Below are 21,745 nucleotides of genomic sequence, written 5' to 3'. Positions count from 1 at the left end.
CTTCCTCCCCCCTTTTATTTTATTTGTTTGTTTGTTTGTTTGTTTAGAGGCAAAATCTTGCTATGTAGTCCTGACTGGGCATTCTTAGCAATTATGTTAATCTTCCAAGTGCTGGAATTATGTATGTGTGCCACCACCTAATGGCTTAGTTTTGATCTTTGAAAAGAGTAAAATTAGGACTAAGTCAAGGTTTCCTAAAACTATTGGGCTATATAACCAGTGGAAGCCCATTAAAGAGGAAAAGAAATTAATTTATTTCTTGAGCAGCCTATTTTGATCCCTGGAACTAAAAGAAGATACAAATGCAGATGTTCTTATACAGGAGGGGGTGGGGCACAGGAATGGGGTCATCAGGTCACATTGCATCGTATGAGTTTTACCTTTTCCTAGTTTTCCTGAATCTTATAGGACACAGTAATAATAATAATGCTAAGACAGCGCAGACTTGGGAGTGATGTAGTGATGGTAGCTCTACTCACACTCATGGTCTGTCTTGCCTGCCTACCCACAGTCTCCAGCATAAGAAATCCTCTTAGCTCCATTCTGGCTGTAAGTCGATGTGGTCAGGGTACACGAATAAAGATGCTTTGTGCTTGATGCACATTTGCTTGTCGCATGTTTGATTATATTTTTCAAACCTCTGGGCCGTACTGTTTCTTTTTTGTGTTCATTTATAGATTGAATGCTTCTTCAGATCAGACATGCTAAAGCCCAAAGCAAAATAAACTCAGAAAGCATAGGTGGGGGCTCAGCATTGGAATACCTCAGCCTAGTGTGCTGAAGACCCTGCCTAGGCTGCTCTCCAGCATCGCTCCCCAGCAAGGGAATAAGTGCATAGCATCCATCCTTGGCAAAAGACAGTGCATGTTACCTCTCCTGTTCTCCAGTTATTCAGAGTTGGTGATCATTAGAATTGAATTTCATATAAAGGACCTCTACAGACTTTATCACTGCATAATAAATACTCTACAAATACTTTAATGAATTTAATTTGATCATTTAGTTTATGAACAGTTTAACCACTTGCTAAATTTATTATTTTTCTGGGCTACTCAGTGGTACTACAAAGATGTAGGACTAGCTGTATCCCTCCCTCCCTCCCTCCCTCCCTCCCTCCCTCCCTCCCTCCCTCCCTTCCTTCCTTCCTTCCTCTATTTCAGAAACAATGTTTTCAAGTGCTGACTGTCATCATCAACATGAGAACAAAGCACATTTGCCATGCTACTGCAGAGTCCTGGTTTATCTAGTTTTCTTTTTCAGAAAGCCTTAGCAGAGGACTGAATGTGCTAACGACTTGGCTTAGTTGGCTCTGTGATGTCCAGGGCAGCAGGGTGGACAGGGATGTGCCAAGCATTTTTGTTTCTCTGATAATCTTTCATAGTTTCTGAAAAGCTTTGAAAGTATTGAACATGTTAGTTTCTCCTAGGTGAACTTTTTTATAGGTGGACACACCATAGGTAAAGTCAACCACACTTTGTTTTCCTAAGGTGTGAGTTAACACCAGTCCCATGTAAGAGTGGGATGAAGTCACAGATGTGTTTGGTCTTTCGTGTAGGCAATAATCATGGGTTTGAGGGACTGATTTCTGTTCCTTTGAGCTTCTTATCCTCTGCCTGCCTGCTTGCCTGCCTGTCTGTCTTAAATTCTTTCCCCGCAAAGGAACCACAGTATTTCTTTACAGGTATACTATACCTTCTGTAAGAAGCAACAACCAGCTAGGTGTGATACCTCACACCTGTAATCTCAGCATTCAGACAGCTGAGATGGCAGGATTTCCATGAGTGTGAATCTAGTCGGGGATGTACAGTTTCACGCCAGTCAAGGCTACATAGCAAGACACTATCTTACAGAATACATAACAAAAATTGAAAAGAAAGACCAGACTTTACATTATTATTCATGTTTTGAATAGAAATTATTATTTTCTATGAGAAATATCTCTGGCTTGCTTGCATTTTCTGCTAGTAGATGTCTCTTAGGTGGTTACACAGTATATGTTAATGCTGTAAACAGTGGTTCTCAGCTGGCCTAATACTGCCATCCATCCTTGACTGCAGTTCCTCAGGTTATGGCCATCCCCAAACAAAAAAGGATTTTTGTTGCTACTTCATAACTGTAATTTTCTACTGTTATGAGTTGTAAATATCTGTGTTTTCTGGTGGTCTTAGGTGACCCCTGGTTGTGGGGATGACCCACGGGTTGAGAACCACTACCTTAAAGTAAAACCTGTGAATTTTCTTTTCCTTATATTAGGTTCACATTAGACTAAGTGCATTATCTTAAAAGTCCTTGTTAAGTTTTTCTTTTTTGCCACTTTCCATTGTTCCCCACAATGAAGCACATTTGCCCTTCTGCCCACAGCCTCTGAGAGTTCGTTCTACTACAGGGGAGGGAGGGAGGGAGGGAGGGAGGGAGGGAGAGCCGCATTCACATTGGAGAGCTTGCTGTTCCAAATAATACTTACAACTCCAGTTACCTCAATGCCAGTGCTCTTAACTCCTTCAAATGTGGGACCTGACTTTCTTCCTAAGCATTTGGGATTTCATTAATAAAAATAAAGATGATGTGACTATCTCTCACAATATCATTGCCATATTCAAAGTTTGAACATAATTTTGACGTCTTTTTATCTAGTTTCCTTTGGGATTTTCTTTTTAACTCCAGTGTTCACTCCCATAGGCTTTGTTCCTGTGATACACATCTTACCTGTTTCTCTTTCTGTGTGCTTCAGATTGACTCTGCAGTTGTTTTTTAATGACAGTGTAGAGCAATGTAGTGCTGGAAGATCCTAAAAGCCATTACATTTATAATGTCAAGACTGTTATGTTTATTAGTTTCTGGTCATAATATGTTTCTGTGGTACATGTTTGGCTTGTGTACGCACACATGTATGTGTATTGAGACCAGATGGCAACTTTTGGTGTTACTTTTCAGGAACTGCCCACAAAGATTTTTTAAACAGGGTCTTCCCTTGGTACCCAAGGCTTGCCATGACTGGCTGGCTTGCCTAGTGAGCCGCAAGGATCCAGCATGTCTGCCGCCCAGTCTTGAGGGTAACAAGTATATGACCATGTTTCAGTTGGACTGTACAGAAGTGGCAGCCAGCCCACAAGCCATTGTCTGCCACTTTCATGTTCAGTACAATAACCTTGTGTGTGGATAGGAAACATGGGTTTATCTGCATTTTATTTTTTAAAAAATCACTACCTTCAGACAGGATTTTTTCACCCCAGCACAGTGTGATCCTCAACTAATGTGATTGTAATAAAGTTATAAATCAGCCCAGGACTAGGCCCATCGCAGTGAGATCACGCTGATCTGTGTAGTGGCTAGGCAGGGATGGCTCCTCTGGGTTGGGCCCAGTTGCACTGGGGATCTGAAAACCCAGTCTACTTCTGTTCAGAAATCATTTTGTACTCCCAGTGCCCTCATCCTTACCTCTGTACTTATACACACTCCAGCTTCAGTCCCGCCATTTTGAGCCCTTTTCTGCACATCTTAAAGTCTTGAAACTTGCTGTGGACTTGATGTTTTCGTTAGCTTCGAACCTTCATACATAGCACTATAAATGTGTAGTTGAAAGTAAGTGTTCAAATCCGGGTACAGTTGTGAGGCATTGACTTGAATGTAAGTGGCAGTCAGGATGGATTTGTTAACGGGCGTGCAAATTTAACTTCAATTAATTTTAATGTTCAGCATTTTCTTTAAGGAAATAATTGTCATATTATTTAACTTGAAGGGATTACATGGATCGTCTTTTGGATGAAAGTGAAAGTGCTGCTTCTAGCCGAGCACCATCCCCCCCTCCCACGGCCTCAAATAGCAGTAACAGCCAGTCAGAGAAAGAAGATGGCACTGTCAGCAGCAGTAATCAGAACGGTAAGCCGCTTGGAGATGCACCCAGTTCTACACTGTAAAGGACACTTGGAATGACTCAAAGAATGCACTGTAAACTAACTAATAAGAAACAACACACATCCGATGACACCGTGGAGTCATTGGAAAGAGTTCTTAGTGGCACCTCAAAATGAAATGTATGACCCAAGCTACACAGGGAAATTCCCGTTAAGTAGCATCTCTTCTCTGATCCCAGCTACGTGGGATAATGCCTAGGCTTGAGCCCTCTGCTTTCATCAGAAACATGTTTCTTTCTCCACTGGTTTGAGAAATTGTAACATGGGCTTTAATGACAAAGTGTAGGTAATAACTACTTTTTGAATGTTTGACTTTGCATCGTAACCTGAACAGTGAACAGATGTAAAGCAGCTGTCAGCCTGGGCATGGGTGTTCTGCAGAAACGTTTATTCTCTTTATCACATGCACATATGTCACACACCACACATACACTCACAGCACACACACATGCACAAACCAAGACAGTGCTCTTCAGAGTATGTGAAGGACCATCTATAAGAGCTGTTCTCAGAATTGTTTTGATTTCTACTTTAACTTTCCCAAGTAAGAATATTATTGAGCAGAAAATAGCGAGCCTGATTGTGCAGCATCTTCATAAGGAGGAAACTGGAGTTAAGAACTGAAACAGGGGAGAGCCATGGAGAAGATGGACTAGAAACTGCCAAAGCTTTGACCCCACACTCCCCGTGGTGGCATATTCATTACACAGTGCATTCCATGGTCCTTTCCTGTACTTCTCTCTCTCTAAGAACAAACCAGACAGGAGATCTCTCTGAGATTAGCCTGGTCTACATAGTTAGCTCCAGGCTGGCCCTCTGACACATGAATGAAACTCTGTCACAATTCCTCCCAAAAATTCCCCTCCCAAGAAAAAGAACAAGCTGGACACACAGAATGTGGGTGGTCTCGGCGCCATGCAGGTCAGAGACTGCTTGTTAGACTGCTGCTCTGCTGTCAGCTGTGCCTTTGTTTATAACAATGTAAGATGCAGTGTGGCTGGAGCTCGGAACTGAGGTAGATGCTCAGGGAGTTCAAATTCTTGGTTCTTTTGTTTTAACATCTTAACACCAAGGAAATTCTTTCCTCTTTCAGCTGTTTGTAGAGAAAACACTGTTAAAGTAAGATAATTTTCATAAATGACTGAAAAAATGCTATTTAGCTCAGAAGAGATCAGGTAAATATAATTCAAATTTTCAGGTTTTTCAAAGAAAGAGTAGAACTTCATAGCTTAATTTTTTTTTAATATATATACTCAATTTTTTTTAGCTTTATTTCCCTTTCAGTTAATGCACCAAAATAGTATTACAGTTCTTTGTCCTTAATCAGTTTAATGTAGTTTTTTAGACTAGCTAGCACAGAATTTTTTCTTTAGTGTTACATGATGCATAGTTCCTATGTGCATTCAAGAGTTGGATACAGCGGGGCGTGGTGGCGCACGCCTTTAATCCCAGCACTCGGGAGGCAGAGGCAGGTGGATTTCTGAGTTTGAGGCCAGCCTGGTCTACAGAGTGAGTTCCAGGACAGCCAGGGCTACACAGAGAAACCCTGTCTTGAAAAATAAAAGGACGAAAAAAAAAGAGTTGGATACATCTTAAAGCTGAGAATAATTGAGCATTTTCTTTGACCAAAATATAATCTTTGAGAATCATCCTGTATGTTGAATATTTGTTACATAATTTAGATTTAAATATCTTGGGCTAGAGAGATGGCTCAGTGATTAACAGCACTAGTTGCTCTTCCAGAGGTCCTCAGTTCAATTCCCCAGAAACCACATGGTAGCTTACAACCTAATAATGGGATCTGACATTCTCTTCTGTCATGCAGACATATATGCAAATAGAGTGCTCATATGAATGAATGGTTTGATTATCTCTAGTGCCGTAGTCAGCTCTAATGTGATCTTTCTGCTACTTTATTTAATTAGAATAATTTTACTTTTTTTACCTATTGTAGATGGTTAAGGTTCTTGATGCATACGATCCAGAATGGCTTCAGCCTCAGATCCCACCTCCTGTAGAAACAATGTTAGTATATTCTTACATAGTAGTACTTGTGTGTATGGGTGGTGTGTGTGTGTGTGTGTGTGTGTGTGTGTGTGTGTGTGTGAGACGGGGGGTGGGGGGTGGGGGGAGGGAGGAGAGACAGACTGTGTGACCTGAGAAGGCTGGGAGAAGGTGTTAGATCTCCTGAGGTGAGAGTTATAGGTGGTTGTGAGCCACCATGTGGGGTTAGAGTTACATACAGGTGCTTGTAAACCTCCCTATGGATTCTCGAAACTGAACCCAGGTCTTCCTCTAGGAACGTTAAGTGTTCTTAGCCACTGAGCCATTGCTCCAGCCTCTTAGTACACTTTTATAATATATGCCAGGGTAAAATCCATTGTTTTAGTTGATCTTCACATCAGCTGTGTAACATGCACTTGGTTTGGGTCTCCTGCTGTGTAAGGAAGCTGCAGTGCAGCTGATGGAGACCTTGCTATGTCTGCTGGTAAGCCATGGCCACACCACGAATGAGTGCACTCAGATTTGGTGCTTTCCTTGTTCCTTGTTGGAAATGTGTATTGTAACAGATATTTCAGAAGAGTTGACAAGTTTAGCTTTTTGTATTAAGTTTCATTTATCTCTCTCCAAATGTAGGTGTGTCATCTAATGGACCAGGAGAAATACTAAACAAAGAAGAAGTAAAAGTTGAAGGGTTACATGTTAATGGACCAACAGGTGGAAATAAGAAACCACTTCTTACAGATATGGACACTAATGGTTATGAAGCAAATAACCTGACCACTGACCCAAAACTTGCCCATATGACTGCAAGAAATGAAAATGATTTTGATGAAAAAAACGAGAGACCTGCCAAAAGGCGGCGGATAAACAGCAGTGGGAAAGAAAGTCCGGGCTCATCTGAGTTTTTCCAGGAAGCAGTCTCCCATGGGAAGTTTGAGGAACATGGAAACACAGATGACTAACTCTTAGGCCTGTTTCACTTTCTTTGCAGTAAAGTCTGGTTTGACTACAATTTTCAGGGTTGGGGGGGGTGACCTTTAGAAAGCTGATTTCCTTAAAGCAGTTGGTTAACTCTTGAAATTTGAATTAAGTCCTAACTTTTAAGAAATGGGATTCATAATTCTACCTTTTACAAGTTCTTTTACTTCAAATTTTTGAAGCCCTCTTTAAGGATATAAAAACATTGGTAAATTTGAATGACCCAAAGACTTAACTGCACCTTCTCCTTTGAAAACCAAATCATATATTTGATTAAAAGGTAATCTTTCCTTATTCTTTATGAGGAAGGAAAAAAGTTTGTGTTTCTGCTCAACACCAATTTTTTTATTATCTAGAAATGTCTTTACAACAGACATTTTTTTCTCCATACAAATTGAACATCATTACTAAGGAAACCCTCATGAATCCTGAAGGTTATGCTAGCATGATTTTTATATGTAGAAGTTTAAAAATAAACCAAGTCAGGTTTGTATTTGTAAAATTGTTGACATCAATGATGTCTTTCCATATTCTTATCTGGGCTTAAGAAATACATTCTGTATTTTTCCAGATTCTCTGTAGCCTTTGAAAGATTTTTACAGTACATATGTCTTGACTGAGCTGTCTTTTCTTAATACAAAAAGCTTGTATAATTTTCTTAACTTGTACAGTTGGTAAACTTTTATGAGAGGAACTGATATTCTGAGTCTGTCAGCTTTCATTTTATTTTGCTAAGATTTTTCTAATGACTTTTTAAGTGTGTGTGTAGTTAACCAAGTCATGTTTCTTATCCAGGTGGTAAAAGCATTCATAAAGAATTATGAACACGCGTTATTTTCAAACTTCTACTTACTGACAAATAATTTGGGATGTCTACATTTCAGCATGATACTCAGATTACAAGCTTGTTTGCATTTGCTATAATTTTATAAATTAATTTTGAAACAAAACAAAACCTTACCATCAGCTTAAGTGCGTAGATGTATCATGCTGCATAGAATCCTGTTCAGTTGCTCTCATGTGCCCTATAAGATTTCTCATCGTTTCCACTAAGTCAACAGAAAGGGAAGGCCAGGAGATGTTGCAGTATTGCCACATACAAGGAGTAACTGTTGACAGGTAGCAATATTCATTTTTATGAGAAAATAATGGTTTTAAGAATTTTCAGATTTTTCCAGTTGTAATCCAGTTTGTCAGATTTGATAGTTTTTCCAAAATGAAACACATACAAAGTAATCATTGTTCTGTGTGATTCTTAAAAAGGGTTATCTGCACTAGCCTTGTATGGATGGGTGCCATTTTATTTTTAGTGCAAAATTCTTCTTAAAAAATGTAGTTTTTTACAGCTGATAGAGCAATCTATCTCCAGACTGTTTTTTAGCAAATGGTCATTAACTATCTTTTCTCACACAGGCACATCCCCAAATGCTGCTTTCAGTTTGATCTCAGCCGTCAGTTCAAGAGCCAATGCTTTCAGAGGCAGATCTGTGCTCCTTTCACAGGCTCAGTTGTCTGCTGCAGGTTGGGTAAAGGCTTGCAGTGAGAATGGTCGCCCAGGCCTCTCCCTCAGAGTGTTCTTAGATTTGTGCAGACTGCTTCCCTTGACCAATGGGAGCAACCTTTTCCTTCCCTCAATCAGTATTGGAAGCCACTTTGACAATACATCATATAATAAGCATTTACTGTTTTTGCAGAAATATTCCAGTAAGTCAGTTTCAGATGGAAGTGCTAAGAAGCATGAGAGGATTTTGTTTGTTTGTTTGTTTTATTGAAAAACCATTAATTTATCCAGAATGGCAGTAGGTCTAGTAGCTTTAGCAGATGGATCATAGCCTCTGTCTTCCTTCCCACCCCCACCCATTTCTGTTACCTTTCTTTTTTCCTTTTTTTAAAAAAAAAAAAAAAACAAAACAAAAAACAAAACAGAGTCTCACTGTGTAGCCCAGGCTGGCCTGGAACTTAACAATCCTCCTACCTCAGCCCTCTAATGCTGAGATTGGAGGTGTTTCCCACCACACCCAGCAACAATCTGTTTTCTAAAGCAGGTTTTATTAAATGAGTCCAAACCGTTCTAGCTCTTTGTCACAGATGGTCTCTAGGAATGTTTTTTAAAAAGCAGTGATGCTTTTTAATCATTACACTATTAGAGGTGTCAGCCCACCTTTTAAAGGCTACATCTGCTGGCCAATTTCCTAGAGTTCTTGAAACTATTGTTACAGGAACTTTTTAAGGAATTTTTCAAGCATGTTGGGAAATGTGCCAGGTGTATATGTGTTCATAAATCTTACTTTTCTTTTTAAAGTATGCATAATGAAACATTTCTCTAATACATGATGCTCAGCTTTTGCAAACTACATTGTTCTGTGTTTGTACAGGTATTTCACCCTTTGTTCAAAAATGCAGCCACTGAAACTTAAGTCATTGCACTTTTAAACAACTTGGCAATATCATGAGTAATTTGTTTAAGGTTTAGTATATTTCATAACTCTTGAGCACTTAAGTAATTGAGATGAGAAAATAAGCCTTCATGAGTAGGGATGTAGCTCAGTAGCTTGACTGTTTTGCCCAACATGCATATGAAGCCTGGGTTCCATGCCCAGTACATAAACTGGGTGTGGTGGCACATGCCTGTCATCCTAAGCACTTGGGAGGTGGAGGCAGGAGAATCAGAAGTTCAAGGCCATCCTCACCTACATAGTGAGTTTGAGGCAAGCCTGAGTGATATCCGGGATGCTGCCTCAAACAGAAATGTCTCTGTTGGTAGTTAGTCCTAGCCAAGCACTGTCATTTTCATTTGAAACACAATGTTTATGTTCTCAATAAGGTTCAGAATCTGTAACTCAGTTCAACTCAGATCTGTTGAGCTTTAAAATGTATTTGAAGTAATTTAAGTAGGCATTCAAAATTATGAATCAGATGTTTTTAAGTTTCTGCATAATAATTTGCACTGTAAAATATGTCCTTTCTCTCATTTCCTTCTGCCATTCTGATATGCTCATTAAAATATTTTTGTAAACATACTTGTGTGGTGTCTAGTTATTTCACAGTTTTAATTTCAGTGTTTAAACTGTGCTGCTGGGAACACACAGTGAAGGTTGTACTACCCCTGTGTCTCCATGCCCGTGAACAGTGCAATCACCGGCTTTTCTGTGGTTCTTGGGCTTAGTTACCTGACATTGGATTGTTTTCTGTCTTTTTTAATAATGGGGGGGGGGAGTTTGTGTTTTGTTGGTTTGGTCTCTTATGTAGCTCTGAGTGAACTGGAGCACACTACATAGACCAGGCTGGCCACAAACTCAAGAGATCTGTCTCCCAAATGCTGGGATGGTACACCTAGACATGCAGCCCAAACTTCCTTTGAGCTTGTTTCAAGTGATAGAATTAAAGAACATACCACCATGTTGGGGCCGGCCAGTGGCTCACCTGTCAGGTTCGAGCCTGGAAGGCATCTTGGAATCTGGAAGAAAAGAGGGAGCCTAGACGGGTTGAGAAAAAAATGTAACCAAGACAACTAGTCTGCTCAAGGTTCAATTTTTTTGTTGTTGTTGTTTTTTTTGTTTTGTTTTTCGAGACAGGGTTTCTCTGTATAGCCCTGGCTGTCCTGGAACTCACTCTGTAGACCAGGCTGGCCTCGAACTCAGAAATCCGCCTGCCTCTGTCTCCCGAGTGCTGGGATTAAAGGCGTGCGCCACCACGCCTGGCAGGGTTCAAATTTTTAATGGCGGACAAGCTTTATAAAAGGGGGACAGTCCATTCCCGCCAATTCATCCTTGGAGCCTGGAACAGTCTCCAGAATAGCTCAGGGGGCCTCTCAACAGGTAGCAGTATCTTGAAGAGGAACAGCAGCAGTGATGGAACTAGAGTGATCTAGGGAGGAAGGCTCCACCCTAGATAATCTCCTTAGAGTCAGCAAGGTCAAGTTCTGGTTGAGCCTGCTTCAGGCTTAAGGGAGGCTGTCATCTGTACCTGGGAAAGGGGCTATATCTTTTTTTCTTATCTCCCCAGAGAGGCTTTCCTCTGAAGATCACCATTACCCTCATTCTCTGAACTATATAATTAAAAATTATTAGTTTTCTTTTTCAGTGAAGTTCATACCACTTATTTTGCAAAATAAAACGTCACAACATTTATTGTTCTGTTGGTAGGTAACCCATAGTGGTACTTGGGATATCTGAGTGTTGGTTCACTTTCATAAGCAACAGTTGGAGTGTGTCTAACTGACGGTCACCATTAGCAGCCATATGACTTTCCCAAGTGTCACCCAGCACACTGGAAGAATGATTTTTCAGATTTTAATCTTGATTTTCTTTTTTTCTTTATGCCTCGTAATTCTGGTCACTTAGAATTTTTTGAACTCATACAGGATCACCCACCCAACTTAGCCTTCTGAGGTCATGTATTTTATTATCCAAACTGATGGTCTTCCTATGCTAGGACATGGTAAGTGACATAAAGATGTATTTAAATTTTTGTTTTAAGAAGTAATTTGAGCCGGGCAGGCATGGTGACCCACGCCTTTAATCCCAGCACTTGGGAGGCAGAGGCAGGTGGATTTCTGAGTTTCTGATCTGCCTGTTTCTGCATTCTTCTGAGTACTGGCCATCATCACCCAGCCATAAATTGTCTATATATACACTATGTACACATTATCTGGTGCAGAACACTGAAGCTATGTAAACTACAGCCATATTCTAATTTTTCTCAATCTAAACTGATGGTGAAGATTTCCTCATTTAGCTCGCAGTGGTGGTGCATCCCTTTAATCCCAGCTCTTGGAAGGCAGAGGCAGTCGGATTTCTGAGTTCAAGGCCAGCCTTATCCCGTCCAGCAGGACTTAGTTATTCCGTGGGTCAAGAAGGACCAGGGCCTGAAAGAGAAATGAGCGGAGAAAGGGAAGCGAGACCAAGCAAAGAGTTGTCAAGGTCTGTTTAATGAAGGCTAGGAGCCTGATTATAAGCACATAGAGAAAATGGGGAGGGGTCGACATAATAAAATACAGAGAAAGGGATGGACATCTGGGGCGAATGCTGATTACAGGCTTCTAGTAGCTTATCTTGGAGTGTCGGCCCTGAAAACAGTCCCGGGCACCAAACGGAGACATGGAGGAGGGTGAGGCTGCCTTAATCTAAGCAGTTCTAGGCGCCAAGTGAAGGAGGGAGTGAAGCTGGCAGTCTCAGGCACTAGGTGGAGACAATGAAGGAGGGGGTGACATAATTCCCTTCAAAGGGTCAGCTACATCTTTAGGGTGAGAGTAACTGCAGGACCTAGTTTCCCACGGTTTGGTCTCACACAGCCTGGTCTACAGAGTGAGTTCCAGGACAGCCAGCACTACATAGAGAAACCCTGTCTCGAAATCAAAAAACAAAACAAAAAGATGGCTGTTGGCATTTTAGAAAAAGAATGTAAATGTGCTTGGGCTATGTGTGCAAATTTTCTAATGATCCTGCAAGTACCGCCCCCTCTCCCCCCCCCCCCCCCAAGAAACTTCAATTCTATCAGAATTGCCTCAGAGTGAAAAGGTGACACTGGTCATAAGAAAATTGATTTTTACAACCTTTACTCAATGGCATCCCAGTTGTCAGAGCACTCTGTTTCGCATTCCCATGTCTAAACATCTTAACTTCCCCAGCCTGCAGGGAGGTATGAGAGGAGAAACATTTAACAGGGCGTGAACTTGGATGCCTCCACAGCCCAGGTCACATGGGCTCCGCAGAAGGTCTGAACGCATTTGTGGCTTGAATACAAACAACAGTATTCCAATGGCAATGTCCATTTCCTTCTGAGATATAGGATTTTGTGGTGTTGAAGAGTTGACCCATCTGTACCTTGAATCTTGGGAAACACTTCTGAGCCAGCCAGCTGGTAGCCATGTTAATGTGCTCAGCAAGCCAATGATGGACCGGACAACCAACATTCATTTCAAACAGCCCTCTAAGAGAACCACTCAAAGCCTGGCCTTGGATTCCCTTCTCTTCAGCAATACCTCATTCTTTATTTCCATTCGTACCAGGGAATAGTCATATTTTATTTAGACTTCTGTTCCAAAGACAGCTGTGTTATAACACCTTTTTTCCCCCATCCAAATATGGCCATGTTTCAAGATGTCTTGATCTGGACACTTGGGTAATCTTGTGATATGCAGAACCCCTAAGCTGGCTCGAGGTACAATAAAGCGTGCTGTATACAGGAACTGATGTCACAAGGCTGTGAGCACACATGCCATCATAAAGGAACCCTCTTCTTGTCCCTAGAGAGCACCAGATAAGGACAGGTTTATAATCTTACCTAAAATCCTCCAGCCAGCATTTCTGACAGGAAGAAGATAGTTTTTCAAAATACGGAGATCACATTTGTAAAAACAACCCATATACAAAACATTTAGAGCCACATCAAAGTACTCCTGTAGGTTAACACATTTCAGGGTAGATTTTGTTGCCAAATGAGTTTGGCAACTCAAAATAATAACAATAATAATAAATAATAATAATGAATGAAAGATTCTCAGAGCCCAGTGGATTTCAGACTTAAGAGATTTGTAGTTGACTCTAAATTTTTGCTGACACCTGACATTTAGTCCTAACTGTCCTTATTTTCTAAAGGAAATTAAAACACCTAGCAGGTGTGCTTTGACATGCACTCTGGTTCTTCTATGGAGGTAGCAGGCAGGCCACCAAAACAATAAGTGCTGGGCAAGAAGAGGCTACTGCAGTCCAGATGTGACCTCCTAGGACCTTATATGCTGCCCTGTCTTTTATAGAGGGGAAAACCATGTAAAAATAGGACCTTGTCCAGGTCTCTGCAGCCATACATCAAGCAGCTTAGGGCTATTGGCATTTTTTAAAAATGTGAATATGTTTGGGCTATATGGTTCGTGTGCCTGTGAGAGTATTCCATCCCCTGGAACTGGAGTTACAGACAGTTGTTAGCTGTCATGTGGGTGCTGGGAATTGAACCTGGGTCTTCTGGAAGAGCAAATAGTGCTGGTAAACTACCAAACCATCTCTCCAGTCCCCTAGCTTCATAACTTTTAAAGCAGCCTTCATCATCATCTGTTAGGTCATCCTTTCTTCCGTCTGTGCCTTCACCCTGGCTTCACTTCATTAGATCTCATGTGTACAATGGCTTTCTCAGTTTGTCCTCTGAAGTCCTGTCTGGCCCTCCAGAGCACCACCCCCCTACTAAGTAAGCTGCAGGGCAATCTGCCTGGGGTAGCGTGGCTAGTTTAGTCCCTCTGGTGGCTATCAGGCCATGTCAGCCTGGCAGTTGGCTTTTTTCAATCGATTTTAGCAGGGTGACCACAGTCCTATCACTAGGTTACAATTGTACTGACTGCATCCACCACTACCTCCCACAGACTCTGGGATTTGTCACCTGAGATCTATGCAAATACTGCAGCTGGTGTTGCCTTTCCAAAACATATACAAAAAATTTAAAAATTTTTAAACTAAAAATTGATCCCTATTTATTTATTGTACACCTATAGTGTGGCCAGCATGGGCTAGGAACTAAAAAGACCAAAATATCGATGCCTTCAAAAAGCTTAAGTATGATTGAAGACAGGATGCGTGTACCCTTTGTGTGTGATGAAACTGAGTATCAAGAGCCTCACATGTCCTCAGTGCTTCCTCTTCATCTGAGCTATGCACACGCACACACACACACACACACACACACACACACACAGAGTAAATATAAAATCCTTCAATGAAGTTTTTCCTTATCCAAAATGACCGAAAATAGAGTCTTGACAAAACATGCAGAACCATGCTCACAGAACATGAACCAAAGCCACCCATGTGTCCATCAATGAGCTGTGCTGTGTACACACCAGAGCAGCACAGGCTTTAGTCCAGAGAGGAACCCTGGGGACATGCTACATGAATTACACCAGTCCCCAAAAGACATACCGCACAATCCCACTTGTAGTCAAACCCATAGAAACAAAGAACTGCAACCATCAGGGACAGGAGGACAGGGAAACAGAGGCTTCTGGCCAATGCCTATAGCATCAGTTTAGTGATGGAAGGCCAGTGCACAGCAAGGTGGACATACTCTGCGCTGCATACTTGGTAACTTCTTAAAAAAATACGTTAATGTATTCCAGTCTCTAACATGCTTTCTTGTACTCCTGTCTCAGTTGAGTGCCTACTATTGGGGGTTATCACCCAGTACAGCTACTTAGCCAGAGAATGCTTGTTGAGCTAGTCAAACATCCTAAAAAGAGAGTAGCACTTCTCTCCTCGAGGCTCATCATGGGCACGTCAAAGACACAGCCTACGTAGTCGCAGGTTCTATGGCAGGTTTGCAAAGCACTAATATTGAGTGGTGTCCCCACCCCTGGACTGTGGGCTCCTGCATGTCACCTTCTAAGTGAGCAGATCCCTATCTCTCAATGCTCACGGCACAGGAGGAAGGAATTCTAACACACATTTTCCAGAAAAAGTATTTATTTGACATCATTAAAAAAATAGTTAGGCACATCATTTTCCATGTTTATGTCACCTGATTTACATACCTCAATGCTCAGTACCTCTTAAAAACACTAAGGAAATTGGTAAATAGAGTCTATATTGAAAAGACGTGTGAGAGGCGAACACCTGTAGGCAAAGGTCGCTCGTCAGGATGAGAAAGGAAACATCTGTGAACAAAATAATCTCTAAAAACATTCTGTGAGAAGATAAAATCTAACCAGTAGATTTCTTTTTAAAAAATATATCTAACGTAAAAGTTAAAAAACAAGACACTAGAGAGTCTCCTCATCCTACAGGTGAACTGTGAACAGCAGGAGCAGAAGGCAGGCCTAGAAAAGTGATGGTGACAAAGAGGCTGAATCCAGTGTTTCGCTCTGAGATGAGAGAGGAAGGCCTGGGAGCTACCTCAGGGTGACAGCAGTGTCTTCACTGAGCTACCATACTGAAATGCAACTGACTCCCACTGAGACAGAAAACAGATTTCCCTTTTTCATATTTGCCACCATAATATGAAAATAATTCTCTTTTTAAAAAGCAGAATAACAGTGGCTATAATTATACAGAGACTATTTTTGTTTTGTATTTTCAAAAAGATAAGGGACAGAGTCTGTTGCCTAAGCATCTGAAGGCAAGAAGCAGTTTCATGAGTCTTGGAAAACATGGTGCCCTATGCTGCTGGCACTGAAGGAAGGATGACAGACCTGTGTCTGCTGAGCGCCGTATGCACTGGGTTCCTTATTCAGTGGGCACTGTGTGCACTGGGCACTGCACTCATTCTCAGTATTTTTTCCCCAGGGAAGGAAAATTCCATTATAGCCTGTGGGAGAAAGCAGCATGGCACAGACGTGGGAAGAAAGAGCATCATTGCCAGAGAAGGACTCGGAGAAGACAGTTCTAAGAGCTGTGTGGCTCATCTGAGCTAGAAGAAAATATGAGGACCATGGCCTCTGAATGGAAGCCTTGTTCTTTTGGGGTGGGCCTAAAATCAGTGCAGGTAGATCTTACTTACAAATCGCTGAATTTTTCTTTTCTTTTCCTTTCTTTTCTTTTTTTTCTTCTTCTTTCATTTGTGTCCTTTCAACTAAGGTCCGACTCTGGCTGAAGACTACACTTGAGAGTTCCAGGCTCTGCCCCCTCTATCTGTCCATGTGGTTAACAATGTGCTGGTCATACATCTTTACTCACTAAGAGCCCCCAGTATGGAAAGCAAAGGCCAGACCTAAAGCCCTCAGTGGCCCTGTGACCCACTAACACTCCATGGAAAGCCTGCCTTGGCATTACTGACCAAAACCTCCCACATATTTCTGATACAAGATCACAGAAAATTTACATATGTCTTTCTTACAAAATGTATATGCAAGATAGAGCCTACAGATGAATAATTTCAAATAAAGGGGGGAAAATCAAAACTCTTCTATTCCTCACTGAGACACAAAAAATACAAGCTCCAGACCTGCAGTCAGCTAAGCACCAAGGAAGCAGAAGCAAGCCCCTTCCCTAGCAATCATGCTGGCTCAAGCAAGCCCCTCCAAAGCCAGCGATTCTTCAGAGCCATGCTCTGGCAATCACTCCGCCCTAAGGCAGTTCAGTCAATGTCTACTCACACAGGCTCTCTCAGAATGAGGAAAGAAGATATATCCATTCCGAGATGCTCATCAGGTAGAAGTGTCTGTAGGTGAGAGCTGACCTCACATCACTTCAGGGAGAGGGACTTAGATCCTTCCAAAAAAAGACCAAGTCCCAATCATGGAAAGACACCCACCTAGCTCGTCCCTCACACCAATCAGTTCAGAAATGTAGGCTCTTGTGTGGAAATGAGGACCTGCAAACAGGGATACAAAGAGTAGCAACTACATCCACATGATGAAGGCATGGGGATGGGGTGGCAGCTGCCTTGATTGTCCCTTTAAGAGAAGGGTTAGGCTGAGCTGCTGCTATGCTGGTGTACAAAATATAGCTGTTCAGTCTCTTGTGAGCTCTGGACTCATGGCTGTGGAGTAGGCAGAGCAGGGGCTTCTAATCTCATAGACCTGCAGTTCCAAAGAACTGAAGTAACCCGTGCACAGTTCCAGATTTTTCCAGTTGGACAGAGAACCACGTTTTTCATCTTACATTCAGTCTAGAGCAGGACCATTACCAATGGATCTCTGTATTCCAGCACTCAGCACAGTGCCTGCGAGGACTTTCAATGCCCTACAGCTGAATGAGTGAGTGAATGACTGGCTTCTTCCACCCCTTGCTTGTCTCCAGCCGAACAAAGAGGAAGCAGACATTCCAAGGCACACTCTGCTCACCCCACAGTGTAGGAAATCAAAACACTTCTCAGGGCTTTCAGTGCCAAAGCTGCCACCTTTTGCAAATGTGAAACTATGAAGACAGTGCAATAATAAAGGTGGGGGAAGGAAATGGAAGGAAGAACAAAATAGAAGAGGAGGAAGAGGAAGAGAAAGAAGCAGGAGAAAGAAGGAGAAAGAGGAGGAAGAGAAGGAGAAAGGGAAGAAGAAGGAAGAGGAGGAGGAGGAAGAAAAGGAGAAGGAGGAAGAGAAGGAGAAGGAGGAGGAAGAGGAGGAGGAGAAGAAGAAGGAGAAGAAGAAGAAAGAAGAAAAAAGAAAGAAAGAAAGGAAGAAAGGAAGGAAGGAAGGAAGGAAGAAAGAAAGAAAGAAAGAAAGAAAGAAAGAAAGAAAGAAAGAAAGAAGGAAAGAAAGAAAGAAAGAGAAGGAAAGAAAGTTTCAGATCCTCAGCTGCATTTCCAGCCAGTTTCCAGAGACAGCCCACTGGAAGGCAGCTCTAGCTGGAACACATTGTATACACTGCCAGGGCCACCCGGATAGCAAGCTATAGAGTAAAGGATTTCAAAATACTGATGCTTCACTGTCAGAGGAAAAAAATAAATTAAAACCCACCCAGTACATTTTCCAGTCTGATATAAATTAATTCAAACATAGTTAACATACAGTCAATAAATTTTCAAAGGCAGCAGTCAATCCCAGGGTTGTATAATTGCAAAGGAACATTGACTCCCCGCAATCAGGAGGCTCCAGTGTCTTCCAGGCTGCGGAGGTCACACTGCTCCTTTCCCCTTCGTGTCCAGCTTGTTACTGGCCTCCGACTGCTTGCTCAGCTGCTCTTCCGTGAAAGTGATGTAAGAGTACACCAGGCTTCCAGCAATACTGCAAAACAGAAAGCCATAACGAGGGAGGGCAAAGTGAAGGAAGGAAGGAATGAGTCCTTACACTTGTACCAGGGAAAGTCTGGGAAAAGTTAGGCATGTCCTCAGAATGGAGCACTATACATCCATTAGATTGCTGATAAGGAAAATGGGCAATGGCATCTTAAATGACAAAAACTACACAAAGTATTAAATGTTGGTGATCTCTATATGAATTAAGTAAACATGAATGTGTACCTCAATTTCAATCAGAAGGGAGAAAAGTCTGGAAGACACCCCAAGAACACTGACTGTGGTTATACCTGACTGCTAAGATGCCATGCGGTTCCTTTCTAGTTAGAGGCAAGCTTAGGGAAGAGCGCTCCCCTGAGTCCTTGGCTCGCAGTTGGCTGTCGGCATGCCTTACATGCCACTCTAGCCTGCACTCATGAAGACAATGATCTCCTTCATTCTCTGGGAGGCTTTCCCATCCCTGTTGGACACCCTGCTGAGAGACTGCAAGTCTCATTCCACTGGGTCTCCAACCAGCAGTCTGCCTGGGCTGGACTTTCCCCTTAAGGGAAAGTTGTTCTTGCCTTGGATCTGACCCCCATCTTTGGCCTGACCACAAGACTCCTCAACATGTTGCTCACTTAAAACCCTTTGTGGTTCCCCTGGGCTTTGATGTCCCAGCTCTAGGCCAGCTGCAGAAGGGTGAGAAATCCACCTCAGGATCCTGTGAGGAAGGAACGCTAGTGTATACCAAGAGCGAGTATACCACTGCCCACTCTCTGAGGCCTCCATCCATGCTCCAAAGCTTCCGCTAGTCTATCCTTACTAGTAGGACTCTCCTGCTGTTCTGCTATTCCTCCAAGGTGCTCCATCCCTGCGAGGGATGCACAGAAGAGGGAATGGAGTCTCCGTTGCAGCAGCTGCTGCCCCCGGCCCCCACTGCAATTGCACCACCGCTCCCTGGCTGTAAGCCTTATTCTTTGGCCTCCACAGGGTCCCCTACACATGAGCTTGCACTCTGGGGTAATGAGCTTACCACCCTCTAGCACCCACTCGCAGCCAGGGCCTCTGGCTGCTCCCATGGCATCTGGCAGCCCTTCCATCCTGTTGCTGAATCCTGGAAACCATTTCTGCTTTCCAATGTGTGTGTTCTCACAGATGAGACATTCACAGCTTGGCTAGGACCTCATAGCCTTTGTACCTAAAGCTTAAACTCCCTGAGGACCACATGAACATCTCATCAATTCCCTTTGCTCCCAACCCACTCCAACCAAAACAATGGAGAAAGGATGCCCTTCTTTCTTTCATTTCATCTCCTAGTCACTAGACTCATCAAGAAGACCTAAAACAATAGTCTTACTTCTTTTGTTACTGAGCCCCTTTCACCTGGATGAGAACATCTCGAAGTGCAGGCTTGAAGCATGGCAGGGCTTGTACATGTCCCCAGACTCTATTCTACCCTGGAGCAATGAAATAATCCTGAGCCAGAGTTGAGTCTTGGTCCAAATCCTGAATATATCCCACTGACTCTAAAGCCCAGGGAAGTGAACTAATCTTCATCCCGCACACGAATACAGACGCTGCCATGCATCTAGGCCTTGCCTTTTGCTATGCTAAAGATGGTTGCTTCTAGACAACACAGGTAGACCCAGGTGACCCCATGTAACATGCCCCCTACATTATCCCTGATTGGTGAATAAAGATGCCAACAGCCAATAGAAGAGTCAAAGGAGGGTCTTGGGATCCCAGGCTTGGGGTCTGAGAAGAACCATGAGAGAGGTGGAGAGAGGAAAAAAACCATGGGTTAGGAGTCAAGAAGGCATAGCTATGAGAGCAGGCCAATTGGAGTTAAGAGCAACCCAGATGAAACATAGTAATAACTTGGGGTTATCAATAGGATATAAATTTCAATAGCATAGAGAGTAGATATCTGCCCACCATTAGTGCTAATAAAGTCTAATAATAAATATAAAAGTCAAGAGTGTCTTCTATCCAGGAACTGAATGGTAAAAGGTGGGGTAGAAACCCAGGATTGGAATGAAATTTTTCTACAACGCATTTTGTGAGGCAAAACTTGCTTTAAAAAAAAAAAAATCAGATTCCCAAATAAAAAACCACTCTGCCCCTTTAAGACTAGAAAGGTGGGGAAAGGTGGTCCCTTAGCAATGTCGGCTTTTCCCCAAATGTTGCAAAAAGCCCTGAGAGATTTGGGATAAGGGCTGAATATATGCTGATTTGGCACACATGATTCTGAGGGTCATAGCATGAACTAAGACACAGCTGCGTCCCGTGAACAGAATGGCATGCTAGGTGATGGAGTCCTTAGGTCACAGTGGCAGGCTTGGATGTCAACCAACTTAAATCCTTCTGGGATGCTACGGCTAGAGCGCAGCTCTGAGCTGAGAACTGATGTCAGCTTGGTCAAGCACACGCTGTGCAATGTCTCAGCTAGGCTTGGCTGGAAGATTAACTGAGTTTATATGCAGTGAGAATATAACCACGGGCGGGCTTGTAGGCCACTGGCATAGCACTTGAAAAGCAAGACTTTGTGTTTGATTCCACGGCAAAGAAAGTAAAAATAAAAATAAAGCCTATGCAGCTGGAGAGGTGGCTCAGTAGTGAAGAGCAGTGGCTGCTCACTCGGTTTCCTTTTTCCTTTTTCTTAGATATTTTCTTTATTTACATTTCAAATGTTATCCCTGTTCCTGGTTTCCCCTCCGAAAACATCCTCTCCCTATCCCCTCCCCGCTCCCTCTGTTCCCCAACCCTCCTACTCCCATTCCTGGTCCTGGCATTCCTCTTTACTGGGGCATAGAGCCTTCACAGGACCAAGGGCCTCTCCTCCCATTAATGACCGACTAGGCCATCCTGTGCTACATATGCAGCTAAAGACACGAGTCCCACCATGTGTTTTCTTTGATTGGTGGTTTAGTTCCAAGGAGCTCTGGAGTACTGGTTAGTTCATACTGTTGTTCCTCCAAGGGGACTGTAAACCCCTTCAGCTCCTTGGGTCCTTTCTCTAGCTCCTCCATTGGGGACCTTGTGCTCAGTCCAATGGTTGGCTGAGAACATCCAAAAAGTTGCTGAGTTCAACTCCCAGCAACCACATGGTGTCTCACAATCATCTGTAATGGGATCTGATGCCCTCTGCTGGTGAAGACACACAGAGAGGAGAGAGAAAGGGAAGGGGAGAGAGGGAGAGAAGGAGAGAGAACAAG

General features: G+C 42.7%; 2 protein-coding genes across 9 annotated transcripts in view; one reads left to right on the top strand and one right to left on the bottom strand.

Annotated features, from left to right (window-relative positions):
- Mier1 (MIER1 transcriptional regulator) overlaps positions 1 to 9,916 on the top strand; it is a 51,584-nt gene extending 41,668 nt beyond the window's left edge. For all 8 annotated transcript variants that reach the window (XM_029475699.2, XM_029475705.2, XM_029475700.2 and 5 more), the window contains 2 exons: positions 3,740 to 3,879; positions 6,552 to 9,916. In XM_029475699.2, the coding sequence (XP_029331559.1) occupies positions 3,740 to 3,879; positions 6,552 to 6,880 (469 nt within the window). In that variant the 3' untranslated portion in view covers positions 6,881 to 9,916. The remainder of the gene's footprint in view (positions 1 to 3,739; positions 3,880 to 6,551) is intronic.
- A 5,409-nt stretch (positions 9,917 to 15,325) lies between these two features.
- Slc35d1 (solute carrier family 35 member D1) overlaps positions 15,326 to 21,745 on the bottom strand; it is a 44,687-nt gene continuing 38,267 nt past the window's right edge. The window contains exon 12 of the mRNA XM_021160645.3: positions 15,326 to 18,537. Coding sequence (XP_021016304.1) covers positions 18,429 to 18,537 — 109 coding nt within the window. The 3' untranslated portion in view covers positions 15,326 to 18,428. The remainder of the gene's footprint in view (positions 18,538 to 21,745) is intronic.

The sequence above is a fragment of the Mus caroli genome, unplaced genomic scaffold (genome assembly GCF_978045245.1).
Source record: "Mus caroli unplaced genomic scaffold, Mus_caroli_1 scaffold_6, whole genome shotgun sequence".
Lineage (NCBI taxonomy): Eukaryota > Metazoa > Chordata > Mammalia > Rodentia > Muridae > Mus > Mus caroli.
The sequence above is the reverse complement of the archived record's forward strand: the minus strand, read 5'-3'. Positions and strand labels throughout refer to the sequence as shown.